Genomic DNA, 14535 nt, shown 5'->3' with positions numbered 1-14535 from the left:
GTAGATCAGCAGCTTCCACATTCAGGGAGGTACAATTACTGTATTTGTAAATGGAGTCTGGCTTTGAAGAGAGCATGGATAAGTGTCACTTTTTGTTCAGTTCCCTGTCATGTTCGGGAAGTACTGAGCTGGATTATTCTGCAGGAGTTGAGTGAGAGTTTGTAAACAGATGTTTTGATGTAGTTTTGCTTTTGTTAAACGTGGACCCCTATGACTTCAATTCATCAAGAATTTTTTTCTTCGTTTTTGGATTCTTTGTCCACGAGGAGATGTGTGATAAAAACAGTGTTTTCTTTACAGATTCAATGTAACACAGGGTGAATGATTCATTTAAAAAAAGAATCATTTCAGGGGTGACGTGTTCCTTTAAATTAAAAAATAGGTATCTTACTTATATTTATTTAATAGAAAAATATTGTTAGTCAATTATCATCAATATTATGAACATGTGTGTCATTTACATTTAACATTTCACGATCGCTTGAACTAAGAGTTGGCACCTGGAGCTTTAATTGGTCAGCTGGTGTGTGTTGGCAGGAGTCTGCCCAATCAGAGCTCCTGATGGTGCTCTGTGGGTGGGACTTCATTTTGCCTACAAGTCTTTAAACTAAAGCGATGATGAGGTAGAAACTGTGACGTAAATGTAGTGATGAGGACATATAATTATTCATTTGCAAATCTGATGATATATTTTATATATTTTTTACTCTGAGTTCATTAATACATCATTAAAATGAAAAACACATGAAGTATTTTTTTACTTTACACTGTATAGATTAAACATTGTTGTGGCGTGACACTCCAGACTTTATACTGTAAACATGCACTTTTTACAGCTGCAGAAACAGAGCTTAAAGTTGAGGTTATTTGGGGGGTGCATTATGTTACTGTCAGACAGGAGAGGAGGAAACACTTGTTTCTTATTTTAATCACTTTTTTATTCTTTACGATGAAACTGAATATCTTAGTGGTCGGTTGTTTATTGTGTTCACTGGAATGCATCATCTGTCGTCTGTCACCCAGTGTGATGCATTACTGTCCATTTCCATCTCATTTTATTTTCATGTGAAGCACCACTGATCATGTCTTGCATCTCCACCTTTTATAGCTCACTCAGTATTTCTGGTTAGTTCAAATCGTGTGTTTTATTTTCCTCACGGACGTCATTTCTTTGTCCAGTTCTTTTCTCTTCTTTGATTATTTTTTTGTTTCAATGGGGAGATGGAAAACAAGTGCTGTGAATGTCACCATTAATCTGCTTTCCAAACAAATTAGAAAAGCCTGGTACTGGAGTCTGCAGTGAGTTTGCGTTTGCGGGCGACGGGTCAAATCCTGCTGTAGACGGAGCCGCTGGGGAGGGCAGTGACTTCATGGGAGCTTCCTGCTCCCCGGACACAGGAAATGAGGCGGTGGAGGAGTGTGGGAAGAGGCTAAGTGACTCTTTATGGGCCTCTGAAGACCTCGGCTGCGGGGCGGAGATAAGACGGGATGTACCGGCCGGCGGGAGGAGCCCTGAGCGGACCGGAGCCGGGGATTCTCAGAGGGCCATCAGCCTGGATGCCTCAGAGTGCCTGACTGAAATAAGCAATCTGTCCGGGGTGTCTTTAGTTCGCAGCGCGGCGTTGGAAGACCTGACATCCATCGGAGACAGAAGCTTCACTCAAGTAGAGGAGCTCATCTCTGAACAAGATGGAGGCGCTCTAAAGTCCAAAATCATCCCAGAAACACAACACACCCAAAGTCTGTCACGCTTTGACTCTCATTCAGAAGATCCTCACAGCAGCAGGAACGTTTCCGAGAACGAGAGCCTTTTAACTAAAATGCCAACTGACACGGCAGCTGAAAACAGCAGCAGTGACTCATCGTTACACAGGGCCGACCATTCAAAGCCTGACATTTCTAATGACTCAGACATGAGGAGCATGAGTGTGGTTCAGACCACCGGTACCGCCGAGCTCCAGAAAACTCCCCCCCAAAGCTCCGCAGCCAGAAAGTCTTTGGTGCCAGTCCCCGTTTTCAAAGGTCTGTTTGCTGTCATGTTCACCAAACTTCAGAGTCCTCTTCAGTTTTAACTCCTTCCACTTGTTTCTTTTACAGCGCAGCTTCTACTGTTTGTCATGCTGCACTCTCCCTCCGACTTTTTTCTCTATTGGACGTTAACTTTGACCCGAGGAGAAGCTTGTTGTCCTCCCTCCCCACTTTTTCTTTCATGTCTCCATCTCTGCTCACTCTGCTGGTTATGCGGCCCCCTGAAAAAAAAAAATCCACTTTTTGGTTTCCACGAGCACTTTGTGTCACGATGCATGCTGCATAACACCAACATTTGATTTGGTTTCATTTCTTTGCCATGTGAATGTGTTCAGGCACACACTTGGTAGCAAAATCATTTATTTCACCTGGGTGGAAATAAAGAAAAAAAAAGAGAAATATCAAATTTAAAATCTCATAATCTGCTTCTCTCTTGTGTCTGCAGCTCAAGCAAAGATGGATAATGGCTCTGCAGATAAGGTACGTACCAGGAGCATTATCACCGTTTCTTTTATTAAAGGCATAATTCTGGTTTATTACAACTTGGAGCATGTTTTTGTAGCTTTGTCCATCTTTTCTATCAGTTATTGCTCCATTGATCTGGAGACGTGACGACACTGCAGCGAGACACATTGAGTCAGGGGCTGTATTAAAACCTCCAGGTTAGAAAATCATTTTTAGAAGAGAAAATGAAGGCCAACAAAGCTTTCTGTAGTTTGTACACACACGTTTTGCTGTGCAGTGAAGAATATTTCCTCATTTTCACTGTTTGCCTCAGATAATCTGGTTAAACTGATCTCTGATTGGTCGACTGCTCGTAGTTTGAGACGTTAGCTCCTTTTACACTGCCAGATTCTCAGCGAATGTTGGGCCGTTTAGACACACAGAGCCGGGTTGCCGAGTTGATCAAGGTGCCCGATTTTCCACCTCGTAGGGTAGACATATTGGTGGAACCTTTTTGGTTTAAACAGAACAAGGCGGCCTTCTGCAACGGGAGGGGCTGTTGATGACGCTGCACGTGACACAGGGAGAACATGTCGGAGCACCTGGAGGAAACCCACGCTGACACAGGGAGAACATGCAAACTCTGCACAGAAGGGCTCCTCCACCCTGGGTTCGACCCTGGAACCCTCTGGCTGTGAGGCGACAATGCTAACCACTGCACCACTGTGCCGCCACTTTTGGGCTCTTCAGTTGTTTTGTTGAACTCTTTAGCAAACAGTTGTTTATTTACACATCCAGGAGTTAAAGAGCAACATGATGATTCATTAGTCTTTGTGTTTGCGTCCACCTGATGAATGTAAGACCAATATTGACTCTGTTTTAGTTCTGTTTTTGGTCTCCGCCTGCTCCTGAGGGAAATATCTGTCTCTTTAGCTGTTAAATGCTCTACTGTGCACACCAGCAAGTCTCTTTGTCTGTTTCTGTCTGCTGTTTCCCACCCAGTAGGTAGTGTACAGTGGCTTTTTAGAGCTTTTTCTCCATAAAATGACGCCATGAGAGCGCTGAGAGTGAAGCATAACAGTAAAGCTCTGGACCAGAAAACCAAAACAATGAACTAAAAGATGTTAAAATGCTCAGTTGCACCAGTTGGAGCATTTGTTGTGTGTTTCTTTTCCCGTCAGACATTGTGTTTGTGGTGTTGCTGAGCTCCAAAGTGGTACAAAAAGTCTACCAAGACTATAAAACTAAGACCCAAGTTGTAGTAAACCAGACTAAGCCTTTAATGTTCACATTCATTCTTTTCCATCATTTTTCATTTGTTCAATCATTTTTCTGTTTTATGTTCGTTTTCATTAGAACTTTTCCTTTTTCATTCATTTTTTCCCTCCTCATGAAAAAGATTCAAACTGCCACCGAACCAACCTCATCCCTTAAAAGACCATCTGTAGTCACCAAGGGCAACAAAACACACGCTTCCTCCCGAAACGGCCCCAGCGCCATCCCCATAAAAACCGGCAGCACGGGGCCCAGGCTGCCCGGAGTAAGTACAGACCTGAGAGCTCAGACCTGAGTTCAGGTTCTGAAAGAGGATCGATGGATGCTCAGTTGTCCTGTCTGTCTGAGAGGTGAAGGAAATAATGATGCATCCAAACCTGCGCTGATTTCTTCTTTTGTTTGTCACAATAAACATGAAGCAAAGTTTCATCCATTCATCACTCATTACAGTTAATCACTCATTTGCTCGACCAGATCAGAGCAACATTTGTGTGATTACTGTCTCCACACGTGATCTGATCACTCGCACTTGAATAAAAGAAGCTTTCTGGTTTAAAAGTCTCTGCAAAAAACTAAATACCATTTCGTCTGTTTGGTTGATTTCCAGAGTGGAGCTGGTGCCAAGTCTCAAACTCCAGCAGCCAAAACTGCCAGAACTGCAGCTCAACCAGGTACGCAACCGAAACGCAACATTTATTCTTCATTTAATTTGAATTATTTTCATTTCTGTGTTTTTTATAAGGAGAACAATTTAAGGATCACTTATGATGTGTCATATTTTTTGTGATGCAGCTAGTGCCAAGAAACCGCCCACTCCAAAAAATGACAAAGGTAAAACAAAGGAAAAAAAGAAACGCACAAATCATTAGAGGTCACTTGTAGCCTCGCATGGCCACCACGCCACAGTCTGATCCAGTCCTGGATCAAACTTGGTCAGCTCCTAGTCACCAGAGCTCCTAGTCTTTTATTTTCATTTATTATTTTCCTTTCACTGTTTGACGTGTCTAAAACCTCTGACCCGTCACTTCTCTGATTGCTTAAGATAAGAGTGGACAGAGCAGCCCTGGCACTCCAAAATCTCCCGCTAGCCAAGCGCTGTCTGCGAAGGCGGCGGCCGAGGCCAGCAAAGTGAAGAAGGTCGCGGTGGTGCGTTCTACACCCAAATCCCCGGGCTCGCTGAAGACCCGCTCGCCGGCCCCCCTGGCTGCTGCGGCGCCCATGCCGGACCTGAAGCACGTCAGGTCCAAGATCGGCTCCACAGACAACATCAAACACCAGCCGGGAGGTGGAAAGGTAACCTGACTGGGACTCCAGCTGTTGGTGCACCTCATACTGCATGAAGGCCGAGCCTCGGCTGTAGTCTGCAGGGTGGAGGTTTAGTTCCAGCTTCAGAGGCAGAAAGAATCTTAGTAGAAAGACTGAACATTGACGGGCAGATCCAGACGTCTACTGACACTCAACATCACCTCTCACTTATCATCAGACAGCTCACAGTGTTTGACGTTACCTGATAAAAGACACATGACATTAATACAACTAGGGCTGCACTTCTTCTGCACAACAGTTGAAAGCACTGCGCTATGGTTGCAGCCATATTCCAGACTCAAGGTACACCGTGATATAAAAGTTGATGTTGATCATACTACATTACATGTGGGACACCAGAATAGCATGAAGCTGGCAGCAGGAATGTGTGTTGCATGTGCATCATGCTGTGTGTGTACGTGACGCCATCCATAGTGACACGTGACCTCTTTACTTTTGACTCTGGATCTGCTTCGTCAATTAAAGGTTTCAAAATTGGCTCCACCCACTGATATTTGAATCAGCCAATCAAACTCCAATCTGCCTTCTGATGTTTCAAGTGCTGTCTGATAGATAGGACAGTGTGCTTTAAGTGTGTGTGTGCCAGTGTGTGTGTGTGTGTGTGTGTGTGTGTGTGGTCCATTTTTGCATTAAAATCTCTGCCAAGTCTTTGTTCTAATTCTGTGGAGGCTGCAGTCACGTGTTTGATGTCTTACTGCTGAAATTGAGAGAAATCTTGTGATATTTATGGACCAAAATCAGATCATTTAACTTAAAGAGTTTTTATGTTCCTGACGTTTAAATGTCAGATAGATTAAAGAGAAGAAGAGATGAAAACAGAGACAAATATTCATCACTGAATACAGCGATTTCTGTGTTTGGTCCGACAGGAAATGAGAGGAACAGTTTGTAGTGGCCCCCTCTCTTCTTCTCTGACATGATATCACCTTGACCTGCATGTTACACAACACGAGCTAACAGCTGTCTCTGAATCAGTAGCCTCCATTTTCTCTCAGGCTTCACAACTCATGTGTCAAACCATCGTCTCCACTCAGAAATCTAAAAGCTGACGTTTTCATTTTTTCAGGTACAAATCCTTGATCAGAAGGTGGACTATAGTAATGTCCAGTCTAAGTGTGGCTCCAAAGACAATGTGAAACATGTACCTGGTGGCGGCAATGTGAGTAACTGAGGGATGAACTCAACACCAGACTCTTGAGTATCTCTGCAGTTATGATCATCAGAACCAACGTTTGGTAAAAACAAAAAAGAAAGTGCTCTTTTTATTTTTGCTCTCCATTTTTATAAACCATGAAAAGAAGATGGCCTAGCTCTTAGTTTACTGAAAGCTCCGGTGCATTTAAAGCTGGGGTAGGCAGCAATCTGGAATTAAACAGCAGAATTTGAAAACACGCCCTCCTCCTGCAGCTCCTCCCTCTCTGTCCTAAGCCCCTCCCACCAGATGACCACAGCCATACGCACACTTCATACAGTAACCCAGTGTCTCCATGTGCTCAGCCCCTCCTTGCCCTGCTCTTCCTCTCTGTTTATCAAAGCACAAATGAATTAGCTAGCTAACATTAGCCACCGTCCCTCCGCCTCACTGCCCGCCACTACGTGCTTCTTTGCCTCGAGGAGAGCAAGCAGCAACTTGAGTGCAACAATCTTAAGTGCTGTATCGTAGGCAACTAGACTTGCTTAAGTTTCTTGAAGACGTTTCACCTCTCATCCAAGAGGCTTCTTCAGTCACAGGCTTTAAACTCTGTGTGGGTGTGAACCCTTACAGAGTTGTTGGGGTCAGAGCTCTGACCTTCAGACACACATGATGGCCGGTGGGTCAGCGTCTCACATGTGATGCCAACGGCCAAGATTACCATGACTTGGATGACTCAGAGTCTTCACCAACTTGGGAGATGGACCTGAGGTTGACGACTGTAGTGGCTTGATCCGGGTCAGCGCAAGCCCCCAGTACCGAGTCTAACCTGTGTAACAGCAGCAACAGAAAGTCTGCTGATCCAGCAGGGACTCAAAGTGGTCTGGCTCACAGCAGCTGGGGTTTGCGCTGGCTTGATTTGGGTTGCTGTGGCTGCTGGCTTGGGGTCCATCTCTCTGTAGCAGCGGTGAGTGAGACAGAGAACACAATGTCACTCGAGGCTTTAGCCAGAATTACACAACCCCAACTCCACGTGGGATCAGCAAACTTTCTGTTGCTGCCGTTACACAGGTTAGACCCGTTGCTGGGGGGGTTGCACTGCCCCAGTTCAAACCACTACAGCCGCCAACCTAAGGTCCATCTCTCAAACTGCTGCCTGCTGTCCTCCTGGCGAGGTGGTCTGCAGCAGCTGGGAGTGGGGTGGAGGACGCACTGATTCTCCATCTCCAAAAAACTGATATTGACACGTGTTTTACTTAATTTATCGTCCAACCCTTTCACACAGCCTGTTCAAGGTGGACATTTTGCACCTCGCAGTTCTGTATTAAAGGTATGATCGCAGAATAAGGGGGACAGAGTTGTCTAACCTTTAATATCAGAGATAGAAACAGCGCCAGATTGACATCTGTGTAAAGTGGACGGCTGGCAGGACAGGACTGGTGTGACGTTTGGTGGTGTGTTATGCGTGCCACCGAAGTATCTGTTAGCAGCTAACTCCAAGAGGAGTGTAGGCAATTGTTGCAAATGCTGGAATAGCAACTTTCTCTGCAAGATTATACACCATTGCATCAGGCTTTCACCGAAGGGACGAGCATGTGCGTGTGCATTTGTAGCACAGCCAATAGGAATGCCCCCTCTCTGTAAAGTGACCTGTGATTGGCCAAAATCTGCCGTCTAGCCGAGAGGAAGTGCAGAAGTTTTCTCTCAGACTACATGAATTACAACATGCACAAAGTTTATAATGGGATTTCTGCCCAGTGATGCCATAATTAAACTGCCTACCTCAGCTTTAACCAAAAGCCCACTGCGTCTAACATTTTATCAGTTATTATATGACTCATTTGGTCATTTGTGTGTGATGAAGGACAGAAAACCAGTTTGGAGATTCCAGTATTCCTCTGATTTAAAACACAGCTTGTTGGGTCTCAGTAACATCTTAAAGCAGAGCTGTGCACCTGAAGTGTCACATTTTGCACAGTATTTATATTTTTATGCACTAATATCCGCAGCAGTAACAGCTGAAACAGCAATAACACAAACATAAAAAGTTATGGATGTCATCTTTAATGAAATGAATCCTAATATGTCTTGAGTCTTCATCCCTCTAATATCTTATTTCCTCCTCTGGGTCTGATCCCTTCCTGCTGAGGCTGTTCTGATCAGGAGTTTTATTTGTCTTCCCGCACTTTGCAGGTCCAAATCCTCGATAAGAAGCTGGACTTGGCCAACGTCCAAGCTCGTTGTGGATCTAAAGACAACATAAAGCACACGCCTGGTGGAGGCAAGGTGAGGAGTCTTGTGTTTGACTTCTGATGTCATTTTCCTAATTTGTATTTCCTTCTGAGCTCACGTAAATGATGCCTCTGACACAAGTAGAGGAAAGTTCACAATTCAACAATGCATCATGTCAGTCCTCTTCAGATAGTGAACTGTATCTTTTTATAAATACAGTAAAGCTACTTCATTTTTGGTGCAATCATCTCTTCAACGCTAATTTTTCTTATTAACAGAAGGCTTCCTGTAATTACAGTAGTGTCACAGCGTAACGGTCTCCTCCCCTTACCTCTGCACATTTCCAGGTTAAAATCCTTGACCTGAAGGTGGACTATAGTAATGTCCAGTCTAAGTGTGGCTCCAAAGACAATGTGAAACATGTACCTGGTGGCGGCAATGTGAGTAACTTAAGGGATGAACTCAACACCAGCTTTGAGTGTCTCTGCAGTTATGATCATCAAAACCAACCCTCAAATGGAGAGTGGGCTTTAATTCCTCCAGGTGTAAATACTTCTGGGGTTTTTAAACTCTGACACTGTGGCTGTGTGTTTCAACACAAATATCTAACCTCGTCTCTTTAGCATTAATTTGTTGACATCTCGGCAAAGTGACGTCAATAAAAGCGTGCTGAATTAGCTCGTAGCAGCTCCTGTTTGTAGTCTACTCGCACATGTCCAGACAACTGTTACTGGAATTCGTTGGAGCTGAAGAAAACCTAAAAACATGATGATGAAGTTCTGCAGTTCAGGATTGTCCTTTTTTCGAAGCTGATTCATGGACGTTTGTTCATGTTGGACGCCGGAGACAAATGATGTTCTCAGGAAGTGTGACTCACGTTGAAACTAAAAATGTATGTGTCATGTCTGTGCTCAGATTTGATGGAGTTATGACTCAGCGTAGGAGATAGAGTTTTGCAAATTGACACTATTGAAAGTGTGCTGATGTGGCTGTTAGCAGCTCCTGTTTGCAGCGTGCTAATGGATGCACAGACAACAGTTACTGGATTACTTTGGTGGCAAAGAAAACATAAAAATGTTGTGCAGTTAAGGACTGTCTTTTTCTAAACAGATTTATGGACATTTTTTACTGACAGACATCGAAAACAACAACGATGTCCTCAGAAAGTTTGAGTCTAAAAATATATGTATTAAATCTGTGTGTTCAGATCTGATTGAGCTATGACCCAGAGATGAGTGAGAGTTTTGCAAATTGGCATTATTGATGTATGCAGAATCAGCTATTAGCAGCTCCTGTGTGCAGTGCACTCATGAACGTACAGGTAACTATCACCCGGCTAGTCTGATACTGAAGAAAACCTAAAATGATGATGATTCTCAGGCAGGTTCTGCAGTTATAACGAGTGTGTTTTTAATCATTTCTAAGCTGATTTATGGATGTGTAGTCATGATTGACACTGAAGATAATAATGTCCTTAAAAAAGTGCAAGTCATGCTGAATCTAAAAATGTGTGTATTATGTGTCTGTGTTGAAACTTCTGACACTAATCTGGAGCTAACGGGTTTAAAGTGTCATCAGAGCGTGACCTGTCACAGCTCACAGTTTAAAAACCTCTGAAACACTTGACCTGACGGGGGATTATAGTGCTGTGCAGTCTGAAGACAGTGTCAAACATGGACCCGCAGGTGGTGAAGTGAGGAGGAATCTCCTCATCTGGAGAGTCTTGAGTATCTCTGCAGTTAAGATCATCACACAAGTCCCTCCCCGTCCTCTTTAATCAGTCACGTTCCCTGTTAGGCCTCGCTCCCCCGAGCCTCTAACTGGTCCCTGCACCATCTAATTTCCTCTCCAGCACTGGTCCTCACTCGCAGCTCTGCTGCTGATGCTTCCTCCAGGATAACCGTCTTTTATATCAACTTTCCAGGTACAAATTCTTGATAAGAAGCTGGACTTAAGCAATGTGCAGTCCCGATGTGGCTCCAAAGATAATATAAAACATGTACCCGGTGGTGGCAATGTGAGTAGATAAGGGATTTGGCCCGTGGCAAGCTGCAGGTATGCAGCTGTTGCCAAAAACCCTCCTTCTTGTTGCTTCTCCTGAATGCATCCTCACAAAGCAGCAGGATGTCAGCGTGCACGAAAAACCTCCTGTGTGTGTTCAACCCTTCTGACCTCGATACTCCAGCACTGTTAACACCTCCTATTAACAGGTTTATCATTAATACACAGGCCTGAGCATTTCATACTGACGACCAGAGCAGCATCAAACCACAGAGCAACATCAAACCACAGAGCAGCACCAAACCACAGAGCAACATCAAACCACAGAGCAGCACCAAACCACAGAGCAGCACCAAACCACAGAGCAGCACCAAACCACAGAGCAGCACCAAACCACAGAGCAGCGCTGCAACGTGACCAGTCACTCCAGTACTTTAAATACACATTTAACTTACTTTTCTGTATTTTATTAAATTTAAATATTGTACTTTTTGCTCGCTACATTAATTAGAGTTTCCCCTTAAATACGTCTGCTTTTTTAAAATTTTTTACTTAAGTAATACTGTCAGTGCAGGACCTTTACTTGAAAAAATCACTATTAAAAATAGCAAAAGCAAGAGGTGCAAAGATAAAAATACAAGAATTAAGTTGCAGTGCGGTTAAAATCAATAAAAGTATTTGAATAACACAAATGACAGTGCAAGACATGAGTAAATATGTGATGTAATAAAAGGCAGCAGCAACAGATACGTCTTCAACCTTGATTTAAGAGAAGTGAGAGAAGCTGCAGAGCTGTTTGCTCCACAGTAGTTTCTCTTTGTCTGTACTGACTGTTTAATTTGTGTCTATAAACTGGAGTCTTTTGACTGGTTTGGTGCTCGTGGTGCTAACAGTGCTAACAGCGTTATGCAATGCTCATGGTCTTCTGTACGCCTGATAACTCTGTTGAATCTGTGCTTGTCAGTTTGACTGTGATCAGAAAGTTTTAGCACCCAAACTGGCCCCTAAAACAAAGATGCATGAATCCTGTCTGTGTTCCAGTTTTGACTCCAACTCGTCCGTGCCTCAGGTCCCAAGATCTGATAAGAAAATGCATTAAAAGAAATCTTTAATTCCCTCGTGGTGAAGGACATTAATGGTGTCATAAAGCAGAGGGAGATTCTGCTCAGTAACAAAGAGTCTGTGTCCAAACTGTGCCTGCTGTGACGAGCACTGAGATGACCTCAGCTCAGAGACTGAGCGCTTTGTGTTACCACACAATCGGCCATGACAGGAGAGATGAGACACTGTGATGAGAAATATGGCGTCTTATCTACGTCAACACGAGCAGCTAAAGAATGCAGAGTATGGACTGGATCATTTCTTTTATAAAGAACAGTCACAGATTCTTTAATATCTAACTCAGTTTGTCTTCATGCGTGTCATGTAGTGTTTTATTAAACTATGTTTCCTTCCTTGTAGAAGACTAACAGGCAAAGTCTCTAGTGTCGTTTCTCTGTAGTTGCATGCAGTCTGAGTTTACGCTGACGTGTGTTACTGTTAAATTAAAGCTGTGTGTCTCTGCTCTCTGTTTTGTTTCCTTCACAGGTTCAGATTGTGCACAAAAAGATCGATCTAACCAACGTTCAGTCGAAATGTGGATCGAAAGACAACATTCGTCATAAGCCAGGTACGTCTGTGTTTGTGATGTCCTGCAAAACCAAATAAAAAGGATGTCTCCCACCACTGACCTTAAGCTTTTTACTGTATAAGCCTCTTAATGTTTGTTTATATTGTCTTCTCAAGTCATCTCTCTCTTTATTGATTTAACAAAAAAGAACAAACACATAATCGACATGTTGAAACTTTTACACGTTTCTGTGTATTTCTTTAACCTATTAAAGATGGTGCTGTATATCCTGTTTTCATCAGGCGGTGGAAATATCGAGATCAAAAACGAGAAGCTTGAGTTCAAAGTTCAGTCTAAGATCGGCTCTCTTGACAACATCGGCCACGTCCCCGGAGGTGGACAGAGAAAGGTAAAAGCCTCACAACCAAACTCCATGTTGAAAACACAAGATTGAGTTTTGATTGTTAGTGTGTCACTGTTGCCCTTTTTCATTTGATCATATCCTGCCAGTTTTACTGTTTTCATGGCCAAAGCTTTTATCTGAAAAGCTGCAGAGTTTGCTCGTCTTTACAAAAAGTTGCAGTAGCTGAAACACAGCACGAGCAGCAGATCATTTAGATATACAGTCTGGCCTGTTTTGGAGGTTGTGTGCAGCTTAAGGAAGAGTGCTCAGTGCTGAAATGAGCACATGCACATCCTCTGAAAGTTTTTCCATGAAGAAAATCTGTCTTTTTGGTTACACTTAATATTTTTTATAGATTCAACAGAAATCAATGTCAAAGATAAGACATCACAGGACAGTCACCTCTGTAGTGATTATTTACTATAATACAAAATAAAATACTATGAAATGATATCAGGGTTGTATCAAGGAAACTAAATGTGTGGTATTTATACAGCTTTTCTAACATTTATAGTTAGATTAGCATTGTTAGCAAAGCAAGATGGAGTCAGGATCAGCTTTATTGCCAAGAAGTTGTTCACATACAAAGAATTTTCTTTTGTATTTTGGTGTGTAACGGTGTAAATAAACATAGTAAGATAAAAGAAGTTCAGTCAGGGACGCTTTAGTCAAAGAAAACTTTATTTCCATTTGCAGTATTATATTTGGTGATATGGCTCTGTTCTGGGGCCTCTCTGCCCTTCCATGCGCCTACATGGAAAGCCTAAGGCAGAGAGAGCAGCAGCAAAGGCCCCCAGGATCAGAACAGAGCAGCATCAGTGACAAACAGAAATGACATTGATGAGTCAGACACAGCATGAAAAGGAGGAGCTGGGGTGGAGGCAGGTTGCAGAGCAGCTTGCAGAGGAAGCAGCAACATTAGGCAGGCCAGAGCAGTTTAAACAGGGCGCCCTGAATGAGATTTGTCAGTTGATTGCATAGAAAGGAATCATGTGATCTATCAGCTGACTCCCTTCATCAATCAGCTGATCCATCAGTTGAAGATCAGCTGATGTAGCTGGGATGTGAGCTGAGCCTGACATTGTTTCCTGTCTGAACTAACACTGTGCTAAATTTAATGAAGTGCGTCAAGTTAAGAATTATAAATGTAAAGTAAAAATTTGCAATTAAAATATGAAAAATATATCTGTTTATAAATGAAGACAGCTGTGAGGTTTTTAAAACGAAGAGAATGCAGCGTGCAAAATATTGAATAAGGTGAAAGATTCTATTCATTGCTTAAGACTGATATTAATTCATAGAAATGCAGGAAATAGAATCAGCTGATTTGTTGTGGTGGTTCACAGATTTCACACCTACTTCAGAAACAATACCTTTGTCATTCGTCTGTAACAGATTTCACATCAAAAGTTTTCAGGCGCTAAGTCTTTTGTTTTTTTGATTGCGAGTTCTGCACTGCAGCCTTCACCAGCTAGGTTTTGTTAAGGCCAGTAGACCTTTTATAACCCACACTGCAACATTTCAAAGTTAAGTCATCAACACTGATATTACCCACATGTCACACACAGCAACAGCCATTTTAAGAGCTTAAACTGCACCGCCACGTCATTCATCTCATCTTTCCCTCCCTGAGTTTGGTGCTTTTCTCCCTCTTTTGTTGAAGCTTTCATCTTGTCCATCCTGCTGACTTTATCATTACTCATTGATTTGATGTCATTATCTTTGTTTGTTCATTTGGTTATGTTGCATTTTGATTTCTGTTGATGCCATCACGTGTATTTTTGTTGCATGCTTTTCATTTCCTTTGCTGGGGCTCCTCTGTAGAGGGAGAAGGGGAAGGAAGCAGAGGGAAGTACCTCAGGCAGCCCCTCCATCCCCTCCCCTGTTGTCACCCCCCCTCAGTCACCTCAGACTGTCCCTTCAGCACCCATCACACCCATCTTGACGAACCCCCTCATAAAGATTGAGGACTCCTGTAAGTACTTACAACTGTGTATTGTCTGATGTGCAGTGTTAGACAACACGAATGTTTTGGGGTTTTTTTTACTTAATTTTTGTAGCTTTTTAAAGGTTTTAAGGGGTTAA

General features: G+C 43.0%; 1 protein-coding gene across 41 annotated transcripts in view; it reads left to right on the top strand.

Moving 5' to 3' along the window:
• Nucleotides 1-14535, top strand: part of mapta (microtubule-associated protein tau a) — a 53237-nt gene that overhangs the window by 29428 nt on the left and 9274 nt on the right. For 12 of the 41 annotated variants that reach the window (XM_033611391.2, XM_033611390.2, XM_033611378.2 and 9 more), the window contains 10 exons: nucleotides 2474-2508; nucleotides 3872-4012; nucleotides 4355-4418; nucleotides 4540-4578; nucleotides 4790-5040; nucleotides 6140-6232; nucleotides 8399-8491; nucleotides 10362-10454; nucleotides 12026-12107; nucleotides 12350-12456. In XM_033611391.2, the coding sequence (XP_033467282.1) occupies nucleotides 2474-2508; nucleotides 3872-4012; nucleotides 4355-4418; nucleotides 4540-4578; nucleotides 4790-5040; nucleotides 6140-6232; nucleotides 8399-8491; nucleotides 10362-10454; nucleotides 12026-12107; nucleotides 12350-12456 (998 nt within the window). Of the gene's footprint in view, nucleotides 1-2473; nucleotides 2509-3871; nucleotides 4013-4354; nucleotides 4419-4539; nucleotides 4579-4789; nucleotides 5041-6139; nucleotides 6233-8398; nucleotides 8492-10361; nucleotides 10455-12025; nucleotides 12108-12349; nucleotides 12457-14274; nucleotides 14426-14535 lie in introns of all 41 variants that reach the window. The other 29 variants (XM_033611389.2, XM_033611388.2, XM_078163561.1 and 26 more) reach the window with 14 other exon arrangements.

The sequence above is a fragment of the Epinephelus lanceolatus genome, chromosome 21 (assembly GCF_041903045.1).
Source record: "Epinephelus lanceolatus isolate andai-2023 chromosome 21, ASM4190304v1, whole genome shotgun sequence".
NCBI classification, from domain to species: Eukaryota; Metazoa; Chordata; class Actinopteri; order Perciformes; family Serranidae; genus Epinephelus; species Epinephelus lanceolatus.
The sequence above is the reverse complement of the archived record's forward strand: the minus strand, read 5'-3'. Positions and strand labels throughout refer to the sequence as shown.